General features: G+C 35.8%; 1 protein-coding gene across 1 annotated transcript in view; it reads left to right on the top strand.

Moving 5' to 3' along the window:
• Positions 1-2,391: 2,391 nt before the first annotated feature.
• LOC139688146 (phospholipid scramblase 1-like) overlaps positions 2,392-16,903 on the top strand; it is a 20,952-nt gene continuing 6,440 nt past the window's right edge. Inside the window, exons 1-6 of the mRNA XM_071585574.1 lie at positions 2,392-2,458; positions 4,342-4,398; positions 4,488-4,526; positions 8,031-8,138; positions 9,848-10,068; positions 12,904-13,071. Coding sequence (XP_071441675.1) covers positions 2,392-2,458; positions 4,342-4,398; positions 4,488-4,526; positions 8,031-8,138; positions 9,848-10,068; positions 12,904-13,071 — 660 coding nt within the window. The remainder of the gene's footprint in view (positions 2,459-4,341; positions 4,399-4,487; positions 4,527-8,030; positions 8,139-9,847; positions 10,069-12,903; positions 13,072-16,903) is intronic.

Raw genomic sequence — 16,903 nt, 5'->3', positions numbered from 1 at the left:
CTTGTGGTGAGTCGACGACAATCAGTCACTCCCTGAGAGAACATTTCTCTCTTGATTTCTTCGATGTCCACGTATAGGAGGTCGTAGTGACTGATGACTCCCCGACAGGTGTTAAGAGTGCGGTGCACCTCCACCTTAATCGGAATGTCATGGAGCATTCCCATAGCAAGCAGTTTTTCACTTTGTGTATCGTTCAGGGTCTCTATAAGAAGTGTACCATCCCGGAGCTTCTTCACGCTCTTTGGGTCCCCAGGCACAATCTGTGACAACACTCTGCGAATTAAGAAAGGAGAAACCTTTTTCAAGGTTTCACCTTCCTTTATGCACGACATAATTAAATAGCGCTTACATGCGCCAATACACTTTTCTCCCCCGCCGGTGTCCGGACGGGATCTTTTTAGTGGTGGAAAGGGTTTTTCCTCCATAATAGTAAATGATTCGTCCCTCGGCCTCCCCACCCACCACGGAGCCACACATTTGGGACGCCACTCCGCCAAACCGGAGCGGTCGCCAGGGCTAACTCGAGGGATATAGCGCTTCTGGAGTGGTTGTCTGTTTCGGGGTGGATCTTCGGTGCAAGGGCCCACCAAAACCCTTACATCTCCGACCTCCCTACGCAGACCCCCACAACCTTGGCACTCGCCACCGGAGCGAAAACGCGACGGAAGCCGATTGACCGGGAGTGGCTAGCTCCCGGCCTCCCGTTTACACGAAATCCGGGGCCGAAGAGGGGTATCACTCCCCGGTCCATACAGGGCATCCGACACCCTGCTGGGAACCAGAAAGCTCACCCTCCAGGATCCCCTTCTCTCCCTTACGGGTCTCCAGGCACGGCAAACACCTGGGCGGATCGCAGGCCAGATGGTATGGCCGCTCACAGACAGTGGATCCACAGCACTGTCCGGACGCATCCCTTGCTGGCTTGGGGTTTGTTTTCGGGGTTTTCTCCCCGCCCTTTTAGTCGCCTCTTACGACAAGCAGGGATACTGCTAGTACATCATAAATTCTAAACTTGTCACCAAAGAACGGTATAAATCCTTTCGAATTGAACGCAATTTCATATTCGTACTCAATAAGATACATTAAATCTTTTTTCTTAAGTAATTAATATATATCTATATACATGTATGCCCTATACGTTGTAATTAGAGGGGGTCACCACACCAAAGGTGGCACAAAGTATTCGATAGAATTTCCGCTAAGTTTTTTAATATACTTTGTACCAGAGACATTTTTGGAAGCATTAGGAACACTGGAAATATTGGCCACAAATAATTTACGATTTTACCAGACCCCTCTTAGAAACGTCCTTTGTGTTGCCGGGTTAAAACTGCAAACCGGCGAAAATAAGGTAAGGAAACTAGCAAAAAAAATCAGGATAGTATAAAGGTATCGATAATTTTGATGGCGTAATTAGTGGGAGTGGCTCCAACGCGAAGGACCAGGAGTTGTTGAATCCGCAACGCGACTTCGTTTCATAACTAATCTTTCCTATCCTTCACTAGTCCCCCAATTACCCCTTCCCCGTGTAACTGTTTGCTAACACTTCCACCACTGACCCGTCACCACTTCCTCTCCCTTCCCAACCAGTAAAGCTCTCGGCTTATTCTTTTATCTCGATCTGTGGTCGTTCAGGCCAGTCACGGGCGATAAGATATACCCAGACATATAGTATCTCGCTACCTCCCGAAATAATGGGAGAATATTTTGAGCTTACCAGTCATGAAATTAGTGCAAGTGTTCCTTAGCACTTAGGCTTCAAAATAATAGAGGTCGAGGGAATATTCTGAGGTAAATAGGAACCATTGCACCTGTACATACAATGAACTACATCGGCGGCACGGGATTTCAAAGTCTACACACAAATCTCGCCCATCACGATTTCAGTGTACCAGTTATCAATCACAAGTAGATAAGATACGTGGAATATAGATTTTAAAAACAACACCCAGCGTTATCAATGACAAAAAACTCATCCGTGCAATCGTAGAAAAAAACTATTCCTCAGTTAGTCTTCAACATCATTAAAGTCACAAATCGGAATTAACTCTTTCGCTCACAAAACTACTTAATTCTTCAATCATTGAATCCAAAATCTACTCACGGTACCTTTTACATGGTAAGGCATTGGAGCTATTCTCCGAGCATTTCTGTAAAGGGTGTTCGTATTACTGGGTTGCAATTTCAATTCCCGTTCTCACCAATTCAATGAGCCCGCGTATAAAATGTTTGCTTAAAATTGAATTCACGTGCGATGTATCCGTAGTCAACACTTGAGAATTTCTACTGGCTAAATAATCAGGTGATTACATCATTAAAAAATTGAAGTGTTTTTTGGTTGATTTCATTTATAAACGAATCTCACCTTGAATCCAACAGGAGCAAATCCCAATGGAGGACTTCACGGTTATACGAAAAAATGAAACCAGGGAGTCGGAAAGACAACCTCCTTACGCTGGTGAGTATCAAGGCACAGTCGGGCGACAGTCTGGCAAAGCTTAGGTACTACTTTCGAGTGGATGACGAAACCCTAAATTTGTTCGGTCGTCAGACAGCTCGAAGACAGAAAATATTCAGAAGATTCTTAAAGATATATCATTTAGGTACGTTAAAAAATACGGCCTTGGTATATGAGAGCCTTCACCGCCAGGATGGAGGGGTAGCCACTAGGCACGAAATACAGGTATAACTGTTGTACCAGGTGGAAAATCGGTCATATCACCATGGGCGTCTTAAAAATTGAATTTCACGCACTAGTTAGACCTTTTGTATGTAAAAATCCAAAAGGGGTTTCTTCAGCATCCGCATTTCCAAGGATTCTGCACGAAATCAGCTGATATCTGAACAAAATGTCCCCAAGTGAAGAGGAACGGGGACATATGGAACAAAGAAAAACGTGAGAGACTGAAAAATAGTGAGATAGCACTTCTCCTAAATATTTCAATTCGTTGATTGTATCATAGTTATACTCAAACAAGAAGTCAAAACGAATTTGACGACATTATGAACAAATAGTATGAACAAATAATTGGTTGGTAGTTAATAGTACCCCTACCCTGGATCTTACATTCCATTAGTCGAATCACATTTATAACGCCATTCGAATTACACCAAGTTTGAGAATTCACATGGATTACATATCAAATATATCAGATGATGCGAGTAATTATTGAGGGTGGATTACTTATTTTTCACCGATTTAACTTTGGAAATAATGTGGAGTAGATTAGGAGCAGAAAAATTATCTTATCTGAGCTAAGAGCTATTTTTGTGATATCAAACACTTCTCACAAGACATGTATTTTCATCAACGAATTATTCGCGTAGAAAATAATGTTTGGTTTAAGAGACGATCTCATGAGTAATCTATCACCTTGAGCCTTATGGGATTAGCTTCACAGTCAGGGTATCTATCAACTGGCACTGGTTCAAATGCTGTTAAGGGCTTAAAATTTGGTTCATGAATAGTGCACACCTTTCTTACAGTTAGACTAAAATAGTTTCCTTAATATCGGAAATAATAATTGCCCCTCTAGATCTAGGCAATAGGGCTCTGAATGCCATAGCAAAAAGTAATTAAAAAAATGTTTTTTAACCCTATCAGTAATTGTTATAATTATTTAGTACATGGGTTACAAAATGGCCACCGAAAATGTTTGGGTGAGACCTTGTTTTCTTGAAGAGTTTCATTCAGACGTAAATGTATTTTTTCTTATTCAAAGTTAACCAGCATTTAAGTATCAAATTTTCTTAAAGATAAAACGATAAAAATTGTCCTTTTTTGTACACTTATATACACCAGGGGCATTCAATACACTACAGTATACAATTCTTTTCCTGTGACACTTGTGCTTAAAATATTTGTGAAGAACAAATAGGAGATGGATACTGGAAACCCATCACCAAAAATTCCTCAAATTCAAAACTATTTGAATAAGTTGTTTTTTAAACCCAGAAAAACCCTGAAACAGCATAAGGTTTACTAAACGAGATGAGTCCATGGTTCAGTGGTCAATAGAAGGCTCAAAGCAACTTAAACCCAGCAAAAATCTCAGTTCTATGACTGGAAGAATTTTTCTCCCCACTTCTGATCAAAGCTTATTTGATTAAGGCAAAGGATACCTCAAATGCTTGACTCTCAACTCCCTGGAAATTAAAACAATATCTAGTGTCCACGAGCATATAATCCACATGGCTTCAGATAAATTTTCACAAATAAATATATTTTTCAAATAAATTGCAAAATCTCTACTTAACACCAAGAGGTTAAAAAAACAATAAAAAATAATAATTTTTAAATGTAAGTACAGTATCTAATCACCTGCTTACCATATATTTCAGAGATATCACATGGAATATGTGCAGTTATTGATACACAGCCAACTTACAGCCAAGAAGGTAGGAACTATTATTGTTAGCTCTGTTAAATATTACTCTTTACATAGAGTCAATTTAGTAGATTTAAGAACAATGTTTATTCTTTCCAGGATACCCAGGCAGCCGGAGGATAATACCTATTTCAACAAGTAAGATGCATTATAACATTGTCTATGTGCTAAAATTCTACTTGAATCCTTACCTAATGCATGTCATTACATGTAGATGACCACAATGAAAGATATGAACATACTATTGAAGTATTATTCTCAATAATTTGAAGTGAAGATTAAAATATAGAATGCTTGCAAAACTGTGAAATATCTTAAAAATTAAGATGAGAATTGGCATTACATTTCAATAATCTATCATTTGATCCACAGTCTTTAATCCAATTACAAAACTACCCACACTTTGAATCAGCCTCAACATTGCCAGACCTCAGGAGACTATCTAATGGAATAACAAGTCTATCTAAGAACCCTTTAGTTTGCTTGCAAAGAGCCTTTCAGTTTCAGTGTAAAGAAAATGTTCCAATACCTATCTATGTCACCTATTTCTCAAGACATGATTCTGAATATTATACACTTTTAAGTACCATATATTCTGTTTTTAGGAAATTAGAAATAAACATGTGCCTGTAAGAAATTGGATTCAGGTATTATAGTCATTCTATACTGACCAAAGAAAGGTCAATTAAATATCCATTAAAGTTAGACAAGTTTGAAGGTCAAAACATGGATAAATTATAGTTTATTAGTTTATATCAGACTATGTTACTAGTCAGCAATTGGCCTGTTGGAAATGATTGATGATGTGAATCCTAAAATCAATGACAATACACAAATTAAAATAAATATATAAAAAATAGAACACGTGAGTTTCAAATATACCGGCAATCCACTCACTGATCCAATTAATGTGATCTACAAATGCCAAATTGTGTAAAGAATACATAAACTTCCTTCCATACTTGTTAACAGAACCAGGCCTTAAAAATAAATTCAAGTAACTGGTTCCAATTTTTTGCTCAAGTTAACAAGTCCATATTCAAAGACTTTCTTAGATAAGACTTAGTGTAGGGGATTGCAATTAATGTAGGGCTTACAAAGGTACCCAGTATTTTGAAACATTTTGAGACTTTTTGTGTGCCTTTTTTGTCAAGTCAATTTTACAAACTTACCAGGTCACAAGCAACAAGCAAGTGATCTAATAATTCAAGCACAAGTCATGAGTTTTGAGCTGACAACTCAGACCATTATTCCTACACAGATTTCATAAAGAAATTGCTACAAATTATAAGCTTAGAAACATCACCATATTTAACGAGTGTGATTGTTTATTTGTATGACCGACTAAATTTAACTACCCCATCACCCACTGTAAATTTTCTCTAACACTAGATAATGCTCCTTAAACTTTTCTACTCAGGTGATGAGTGACATGCAGCATATCCTAGCACTCTGCCAGCTTGTGTAGTGAATATAACTTGGCACAAAAAATTAGCTCTCATTAATAACTTGATTTTACCATGTGTGCAGAATATTAAACATAGTATATTTACGAGTTAAATAATGTTATATATTCTGTAATCAGTTTTCATTCTTCAAGCTGGGGGAATTTAAAAATTAAATTCCAAATGGTTTACAAGAATCAAGGCAGAAAATATCTGAGTGCAAAGGGTTGATTACCATTTCCTAGGGGATAAACAATTAAGCTTTGTCACTGATGTTTCAGAGGAGGTTTTTTAATATGTCTGAGAGCATAAATATTCTTGAATGTAATATATTTGCAGATATTTCCTTACCTTTTCCTATTCTATCCTTTCCTATTCATAACAATGGTTGAATCTGATTTACAATTTGTTAAATGTTATTTTTTATATTACATTATAATTATTTTATGCATTTAAAATGAAAGAGTTAATTTTGAACATTACTTAACCAAAGCACTTATGAATGTTAAAAGGAGAATGAGGATTATATCACATGAGGTGAGAGGTCAGGCATCAAGGGGCCAAAGCTCAATGTAATGCACATTTTAAGGTTGAGAAAAATCACAAATCTTCAATGTCCATTTGCTTCATAAAAATACACATATTTATCTGTAAATTTAAGACAAGTCTTTGGATGAAAAAGCCTAATTTCACTAAAAAGTATAAAGGCTGACCAATTTTTTCTTGGATATGAGTCATTAAAAGATACATTATATTCTTGAACCCAAATCATCACAGTTCTTAGTTCAAGATAGCAAGAACAAGCATCAATCATAGCACAAGTATAATATGAAGCCATATATCCTACATCAGCATTTAAAAAATGCCTCCCCCATGATAATAATCTTGGCATAAGAACTCTAGCCTGTCTTGAGCACATTTCAGAACAACGTGAGATGTATAGAATAAAGGTAAGCCATAAGAAAATTAATGAGAGGTTCTAGAAGCAAAAATATTAAATTTAAAATCAAGGAAATCATTACAGCAGTGAAAAGAATTAACAAACTCATGCAGTATTCAGTATGAAATTGGATCAAGGAGTACAGACAATAGAAGAATAATTGTGGTAAAATAATTAACATAATTAATTATTTACAAAGATGAGGACATTGATGAAACACATAATTGAGTAAATACAAAGAGAAAAGACTATTTATTAAAGACTGATAAAGAACATGATGCTGCATAGCTCAGAAAACCAGACCTTAAAGAGGATGAATCTAGATTGGATGATTCTGAGATGTGCAAATGGCATATGGAGAAAGCTGGTGAAAATGAGCTGAACTGAGAGGATGACAAGCAATCGTAGGCATGGCAGGGGAAGAGAGGTATTTTCAATACTCTTTATTTTTATCAATATTTTTGGGATTGGCAACAAGTTGTAGATGCAAAATATTTATTTAGTTCATAAATACAGAGAAGGCTGGTAGAAGTAAGATAGATTAAAAGAAAGATATAGCTTGAGAAGCATTAGGAAGAGTGGGGGAAGATAGAAGATTGTCAGGAGAAAACTTAAAAAGGCAAAAAATTGTAGGTAGGAGATATTTTGGAGGTCGTAGAAAGCATGGAGGAGGTAGATGTGAGGAGCTGAAAAACGAAATAGGGAAAGACAAAAGGTTATTATATTGAAAAGAAGCCCACATGATGATGGAAGAGTTTTGCCAGACCTTCTTCAACCAAACTCTATTTATAATGTATAGCATGGAATAAATTAACTATTGAAGTTTTAGGTACTTCATCCAAAACAATTGAAACTCATCATTATAGATTAAAAGGTAATGCAGCTCATATGGAAGAAGCAGTGAATTAGCCAACAAGCATGGTAGTATAACACTAAATCTAATCACTCGGAGAGATGGTGCAGGCTGATACTTTGTGGAAATCCATTTCTAAAGCATGAAGAAATAATCAGACTAAATTTCTACATGAAAGAATTTAATGTTGTCAACTAGTTTTGCTACAATGCCCAGATGATGCCACAGTGTAACAAAACTGGTAAACAACAATAAATTCTTCCCTATGGAAACAAAATGTCTTTTTGATTCTTCCTTCCTTCTGTTTAATCAAATTACGATTCATTTTGAATGTAATCATTTTTCAAGCATGAAGTCAAGCTTTAAAATGATACACTAACATATGAACTATTTTAATTTCACAGTTGAAAACCCATCCTCATCAAATTCACCTGAATTTCAACGAGTTGGAATTGATGTGCTAGGGATTTCTAATGAGATATACATACAGCAGACAGTGGAACTTTTAGACCGTAAGTCATATTTTAGATAACAAGGTATTGCATTTCCAGTATGATTTGATAAATGCCAAAATAAATTCATCCTTGTCATTGGAATTAATCGAGGCAATTAATCACATACATTGAAAACATACAGAGTGCTCCAAAAATACCAAAATTTAAAAATATTTCAAGGGAAGGTACAAGTCTTTATCACAAATATGAAATCCTTTTTTAACCTTGGATATTGCTCCAGTGCAATGTATTTCACTACTTTTTGGAGGAATATACACTGTTCAACATAAGGCTGAAATCTAGATGGAATGAATGATGCCCAGTTAGAACTCATTTAAATAGTTCAATGGAGATTCACTGAGTACCATATCAATTTTGCTGGCTAATATCAATAGTATTGGCTATCTTTTGGACCTCACTTATGAGGTAACCACAATGATAGGTAATCAGACCCATAAGTTCATGTGTTTAGAGGGGCTAGTTGACATTTCTTAATGAGACAGGTTTTGCCAGAATACATTTCCTTAAGAATTTCAGTTGAACTTGAAGCTATATGAGCAATGCTGACACCTTAACTCCAAAGAACAGTTTCCATAGCGACCCACCTTTAAGAGTTAACTGCAAGAGTTAATGGATAGTTCAACTTGTCAAAATTTCATTAAATTTATGGTAAATTAGGTATTATTGCAGACCCATATTCAGACTTCCACAAACATATCCCAAGAAACAATCACAAGAGCTGGATACAAAGCTATCCTGAGAGGGCTTCACAACATATTGTTTCTTCTGCGGTTAAGATATTTTGCATCTACACATACACTTCGCTACATTACACTTAGTCAGTTCACATTTTGAAAACTGATTTTCAAATATTGTAGCTGTAGTTGACTGTGAATTTATACTGATGAAATATGGTATTCCAACAGCCAACAATTTATCTCTAATGGATATCCAGTGACTATTTGGGCAACCAATTGAAAATACTCCAAGATCAAGTTCATAGGGTGGGATGTTAAACTGTGACTGCAATGGCATGTATACTATTTGGATTGGGTTTCCGTCCACCTTTTCTCAGTTTTCTTAGAACTCCCTCCACCAATCCCAAACAGTCTAAATGACCTACCCATTCAAACCCTCATTAACCCTCATTCGGCTATTAACTGCATGCAGATGATAAAACTATTGATATACAAGTACTACACAGGATGAATTATTATGGTTTAAATTTTAAAACTGACGAGTGTTTCTGGTGCACCCTGAATATAGCCAGTTTCTTGATCATCATAGGTTATTACACCAAAGCATTTCTGCTTAGGATGCCCATTGTTATCATACTAGTTCTATATTAATTTGTACACTCCTGCATTATTAGAAAATACATTAATATTTTAATTCAAATTCTCAATGAACTTTGGTCAATTGCAACTAGTACATCAGATTATATATCAGATTGTTAATTGCCATCTTAATACATAAAAAACAAAATAAAATGTGCATTTCAATAATTAAGATTTTCTTTGCCTTTGCAAATTTAATTACTGCACATGGGTATTACGAGTCATCTGTTGTTAATACTTGATTCTTTGACTTAAGTGACAAATATTTACATGTCATGATGAAATTTATGGTTGTAAATGTACCTATTTGATTAACATTTTGAATGCCCTCTCACAAAGAATGTCTGGGCTTGCAGACTGAATTACTTTCTTTTCTGTTATGGTTTTCAGTGATAGCAGCTGTAGAATCAGAGAATCGATATTTGATCAAAGTTCCACGGGGAGACACCATTTTTGAAGCTGGCGAAAAATCAGCCAACTGGCAAAGAGCAATCATGGGGTCAGCTCGTTCCTTTGTACTAACGATATACGACAGATCTCGAAATGAAGTCCTAAGAATTTATAGGATGGCAGCCTGCACATGCTGTTTTATGTATTGCTGTTGCCTTCAGGTATTTTAATAATATATTGTGAATATATAATATGATTTCCTCTACCACTGGAAAATGTTCAGAGACACATATGGTACATCAGATTTGTGGATGAACACCCATTAGATTACCACACTAAGCAAACCTTAAGCTAAAAACTATGAGAGAAATCTCACAGAGATGCATGATTTTTCAGACAGAAATTTCTGAGAGATCACATGGGACCTAGGGAAAAGAAATTTAGTCACGACCAAAACTTTTATATAGTGAAGGACTAATTAATTTACTAACTCTAACCTCACCTAAAAACTGATCTTCAGTTAAAAGACCGCAGTGGTATAAGACACAGAATCAAGACAAAATAAACAAACAAAATTCATTATATTCTTGAGTTGTGACCTCAAGCTTGTATCCTATGAAGCATATATGAAAAGGGTTGTTTTCTTATATTTAAATATTGGCAGGTTAGAAAAATGTTGTATGCATACAGTGCCACCTATTGATTGTTTCTGAAGCCACTGAAGTTATTATTTTGATTCAGTAGTCGTTTCCCTGTTGGTGAATGTAGATTACAATTTCTGCGAAAATTGTTGTCCTAACAGCTATGAAGTGCATGGGGTGATTTATTATTTTGTATTCATCTGTATGATTGACGGGTCACTAGCATACGAGAAATCCTTTTCAACCCTGAGCATGCAAGTAAGTGTGATTCACAAAGGTCAAACACATCTGAGAGGAGTGACTTATTGTGAACGTGTGTCCGTTCTTTTTTGTAATTCCAGTGTGATCGATGGGTCACTGGCGTAGGAGAAATCCTTGTAAACCCTGAAAGTGCGAGCAAGGGTCATTCACAATGGTTACAGTTTCCGAACACACCCGAGTAATTGAGTGACTGCAAGCATTAACTTGTGCCGTTTCTTTTTGATTTTTTCATTCCTGTGTGAGATTGACGAGTCCCTGGTATAGGAGAAATCCTTGCAAACCCTGAGTGTGTGAGACTGCGATTCACGAGAGTCACTGTTATTCCTTAACAAAACCTAGTGATCGAGTGGTTGTCAGTCTGTTTCCTTTTATTTGTATTTTTGCATTGCTTGTGTGTGATTGAGGTACACGAGGGTCATTATTTCCCAAACACAATTGAGTATGTGATTTTCAATTTTCCTTCAACTTTTCATCTTCTTTTTACTTACCTTCACAAACAAACCCAGTGCCAATCAAGTTTATGGCTTTGGTTATATCATTTTTCCCTTACTGCGATTTGATTTTTGTGAGCAAAAGAAATATCAGCTGCTCAAATACATGGGGAGTTGTGCCTAGTTTATGAATCTACAGTAATGAGTGAAGGAAAGGTTAGATCAATGATGTCCAGGCTTCAAAAATGCCAACACAAATGAGCATGATGAAGAGCAAAGTAGGTGAAGCAATATCCAGACCGATGAAATCATGCAACAAGTGGACCAAGGACTTTGACCTGAACAATGATTGAAGATTAGTGCTATGATTTATTATTTTCCTCTTGAACATACTTACGACTATTTTCACCGTTATTAGATAAAATCTCAAATATCACAAATTGCATGGAATTTGGGTACTGAACAACACAAAGAGCAAATAATGTGGTGTTTTTGTACCCCACCCTACAATTCCAAACTAGTACCTAGCAACTATTTCCTCTTGCACTTGAAACAACAGTTTGAAGACGTGGAGGAACTCAAGAATGCCATTGTCAACTGGTTCAATTCCCAAGTGGCTAACTTCTCTGTCGAGGGATAAAAGAAGCTGATGCAGCATTATAATAAAAAATGCTTAGAAGATTGAAATAGGTTTGTAAGAAACTGAAACTTTTGATACAAACTTTTTCAAATATATGTAAATTGTTATGACCAAGGGCCCTTACTTTTCAAATATGCCTTTTATTTAGAGTTCTAAATGACAATACTTGACACATTGACTGAAAAGAAAGCTTAATCATTGTGTTGCCATTAATTAAAATATATAACAATGGTAATCATGGAGATAACTAACTGATAAGCATTTTACTATCAAGGATTTTTTTTAATTTATCAAGAAAATCAGAGAGAAACCTACAAAATCATGGTGGACATAGGCATTCGTTAATGGCATGGGTTAGGCAACAAAATAAGCATCCAATATTGGGAACAGTGGAGAAACTAGAATTTGCACTGGGATGATTTTCCCCAATTCCTCAAGCACTGCAATAAAACAAAAGTTCCACCTGGGGCATACCTCTCTCAGCTGTGTGAATGATGGTGGATTTAGAGTTGTGGCACACAATTTTACGAAAGATTTAAATTATGATGAATTTGATCATTCTTCCAAAAGAAACTTGCATCTAGCATTTTAACGAAGAAGAGAAGGTTCACTAAAATCCAACGCAAAGTGAACAAACTAGGGTTCTCATTACCATTCCTTAATGAGTTTTTACTCTTTCAACCACAGCAAACAATTTAATCATATTTAGAAGAGGTGTACATATGTAGTTGGTTAGCTGGGTACCAAATTCAATTATCAAAACTACCATGGTAAAGTAGGGAAAATAATGGTTTTTTACCCATTTTCTCACATTACACACACTCTACAAATAACATCTAACAATGAGAAACGGCAAAACATTATTTTGAGGAATATCACGCACGCCCTGAAAAAATATTGGTGCTTACCAGCATTTTCTTTTTTGCCTGAAATTAGAGAAATTTAAGAACCAAAGATTTTAAAGATCTATATTGGAGAAAATAAAACTGATCTTTTCGTAAAACGAATCTCCTATCTTATATGTTAATAAACTCTGGAATATTTTATTTGGCAAATATGTTAATGGTGCCTTCATATTTTCAGCATCTTGTAGTGTACTCTCCACATTTAAATCTTCTTGGATCAGTAAAGCAAGAATGGAGCATGTTCGTTCCAACTTTTACAGTGAAAAATGCAAATGGTGAAAGCATCTACAGAATAGAAGGACCAAGCAGATGCATGTATTGTGTACATACAGAAGATAATTTTAATGTAAGTCATTCATTCCACTTTCTCTTTATAAGTACATCTGAGAGATCTAGGGAAGGTGTTATTTGCCTAATGAGGGTTGAAGAGTAATTATGAGGGTAATTTGAAAAGTCTCAGAATGGAATAGAAATAAATGACTAACCTCAGTGAAACTTTTTTATTTTTCAATGTAGTCTCTTGGTACACTAATGAACGTAGTCCAACAATTTTCCAATTTCTTTATCCCATCTTGAAAATTAGATTCGTCATGCCTGCAAAATACCCATCAACATTGGCTGTTAGTTCTTTGTTCAAAGAGAATCTCCATCTACCAAGGAAAATTTTAAGCTTGGGGAAGAGATGGAAATCTGATGGTACCAAATGAGGCAACTAAGGTGGGTGTGGCAACAATTCATATCTTAGTTCACCAATTTTTGCCATGATAACGACACTAGCATGGGCATGCATTATCTTGATGAAAGTTGGCCTTTAATCATGTATCTTTGGCTGAAAAAGTTCCAAGAAAACTGAAGCCATCACCTTTCCAGTCGACTGTATTGACTTTGCTCTCTTTGGTGGTTGTGAATCAACATATTTCCACTGCTTTGACTGCTGTTTTGTCTCCAGGGTTTTGTAGTGGACCCAAGCTTCATCTGTGGTCACAAACCAGGGCAGAAAATCTTGCTGGTTGCTCTTAAAATGAGTCAAATATTGATCAGAAATTTCCATTTTTATGCATTTGTGATCCTGCCTCAAGAGTCACGGCACCCATTTATCAGATAATTTTCTAATATCTAATTCCATAGTTAAATATGATATGCCCTTTCAGATGAAATTCCTGCAGCTTCAGAAATTTCTAACACTTTCAGTCGGCCATCATCCATGATAACTTAAAGCACTTTTGCAATAATTTCTGAGGTAGAGGCACATTTAGGCCGACCACTACACGGATCATCATCCAAGCAGTCACAAACAAACTTCAACTAGTTTCTCCACTTGCAGATAATTGAATATGAAGGAGAAGAGTCTTTGCTTTTATACCTTTCATCACTAAGTATTTAATCACCGCTCGAATCTCAATTTTTTCCATCTTCACTAATCATTAGATGGGAGCAACAACATATGTGTCTCACAGATCTCTTCCCAGAGCACTAACACATTGCGTGTTTACTCGCAAATGATTGCCAATCACCAAGTAGGAAACTTGTTGTGCGAGCACTGACATCTGGTGGTGATTCTGAGAACTTTTCAAACTACCCTCGTACATCCAGAGCAAAGGGTTTGTAATCTCTACACCTCCATGAAACCTAAAGGGACGGTGATGACTACTCCTTTGTTTAAACACTTTTTAATTTAAATTACTCCGGAATACGACATATTTTTCACTAAAGTACACTGGGTAACCACATTAATAATAATAATAATCTTTATTTGCCCAGAAGACACTGACACAGTGTAATAGATACATCAGATAAGTGTATAGGACACGTCATATGTACATATAGATGTTAAACAATGATGAAATTCAGAAAAGCATGACACAATAATTAGAGGAGACTGGACTTACAACATTCCACTCTAATGAATGTGTTCCCCATTGTGAAAATTTATGATTGAATTACTAATTAGATAACTAGTAACTTCTTTTGAGAGAACAAACCCACACCATGTAAGCAGTTCATTGGCTCAGTTCATGAAAGCATCAGCTAGTATAATTGTTTATAGAGTTGATTTTACTCATTTCAAATTTTTTAACCAATTTTATGAGCCTGTAATCACTATCACAAGAATTACACATAACCGCATTTCTTGGCCCTTAAGATATACTTTTTTATTCCAATATGAGCTCTAAAATCATGCTGCACTTTATGGGCAGAGGGCATATGGGTATAACTTTGACCTATAATATGCAAACCGATTCACCAGGTATAATTCTGTTGTCTTTATTCCCACCAGGCATAGAAAATGCTTGCCTTTATTACAAATGTTGATTATACCACTGTTTTCAGCCAGCAGTAAGTAATAGAGATTTAATATTTCCATTGAAGTACTACCCACAAAAATCCCAAAAAAATCATCAATGAATACAACATAGCACGTCTAGTTACATCTCCCATATGGTGCTGTTGTGAAACATACAAATTGGGATAAAGGAGATGCTGCTCCTCGGCTAATACAGTGTAACTCTCCTGATAAACTTCAGAGTCTAAAAACACTCAAACCTTAAGTAGCATGAGTGTGTTGTAAAGGCATATAAAATGGTTGCACTTAATACAAATTCCAATAATAACAGAAATTAAATGTTAAATAAAAAGTAGAAATTAGAACAGCCTCACGTAATCTAAAGAGAGAAGATAGTCATATAGCATTGCATTCATTCTTGAAGTCATGGCTTACACTTCATAACACCGAAACAGGATAGCTGAGGCACATTTTGGCCCCATCTCTAGCTGAGGTGATACAAGGATGGAAGAAGCAGACGATTGATTTAGTACATGTAGAATGAGTAAAAAACTACATTCATGTGCTCCCAAGTGGCCAAAGCTTAAAGAACATCTTAAGAACTGAATAATTCACAGGAAGAACAGGATTACTGTTTCAACAAAAATGATTTTAATTGAAGCAAGATGGGGATTTTCTGGGACTTCATGGTGCGAATGATTCATGAATGCATGAACAGAAATGGTCTATGCCTACATACCACTACCACAGTAGCACAAAAACTGCTATTTAAATATTAAAGACAGGTTATAAGGTACCAACTCATGGTGCCACACCAATTGGAAGAATGAAACTGCTGTTGGTTTCTAGTGTCTATGACTGGTGAAAAAGTTCTAGCAGAAAGTTAGAAGTAATATTATAATAATGTCTTTTTAAAGCTGTGGAATTCACAATGCACTAGATGGTAGAAGGATGACATTGTGTAAGGAGAGTGAAAATAACTGCGGAAATGATTTAGCAGCAATGATGACAAATTTCTGGGATTCTATGATGAACAAACATTGATGCAGCTGTTACTTTTTGAAAAAATTCCATTCCTTCATATCAAATGTTAACAATAAAATACTTTGATCCTTTTCTGTCTGATAGAAGTATTTTTCGTAAGTTCTAACCAGAAAAATCAGTGTCTTATGCAACAGTCTTATGGGTCAAAAATACTGTCCCTAATATGACCCTTTTCGGTACTGCTATTATTATTATCCCACATGCATTGTTTATCAAGTATCTGAGTTGTATACAAATCCAACCTAAAAATTTTCTTAGTAATGTATCAAATCAAAATGCACAGATTGTCTATGGTTTCATATGGCACTCAGCCAATAAGGTGATCTCATATTCAAAGTGGGTAAGAATGACAAAAGAACAAAGATTGTATAATGTGTTTATATATCTAGCCAAAAATATGAATGGAACATAGACAGGAAATAGCTTGAGTTCAATGTTCTTATATTACTGCCATACAAACAGAAAATAAGATGTTTTTACAATGAAGGCATTTTAAATGTCAGCAATACAACATAATAAACAACAGCTGAGATTTTCAAATCAACCCCCGAGTGAATAAATAGCCATTGAGTAATCAAAAGTACTATATAAGTATATACTACCTTGATCAAAAAGTTCCCGGAATAACCACCGTGTGGCGCTCCCATCGTTCCGATTTGAGTTCTGTTTTTTTTGTTAAATTGGTACATCTGTTGTTGATATTCCCTTTAAATCTTACTGTCATAACTTGACATTTGCAAAAGTTACGTAGCCAAGAGTACATCTATCTCTGTGTGTGTTGGCGATTTTTTACAATTTCAGAAATGGATTTAAATTTGCAACAACGAACTTGTATTAAATTTTGCGTAAA

The sequence above is a fragment of the Hetaerina americana genome, unplaced genomic scaffold (assembly GCF_022747635.1).
Source record: "Hetaerina americana unplaced genomic scaffold, ioHetAmer1.1.p SCAF_2, whole genome shotgun sequence".
NCBI lineage: Eukaryota > Metazoa > Arthropoda > Insecta > Odonata > Calopterygidae > Hetaerina > Hetaerina americana.
Note: the sequence above shows the minus strand (reverse complement) of the source record. Positions and strands in the feature narration are given on the sequence as shown.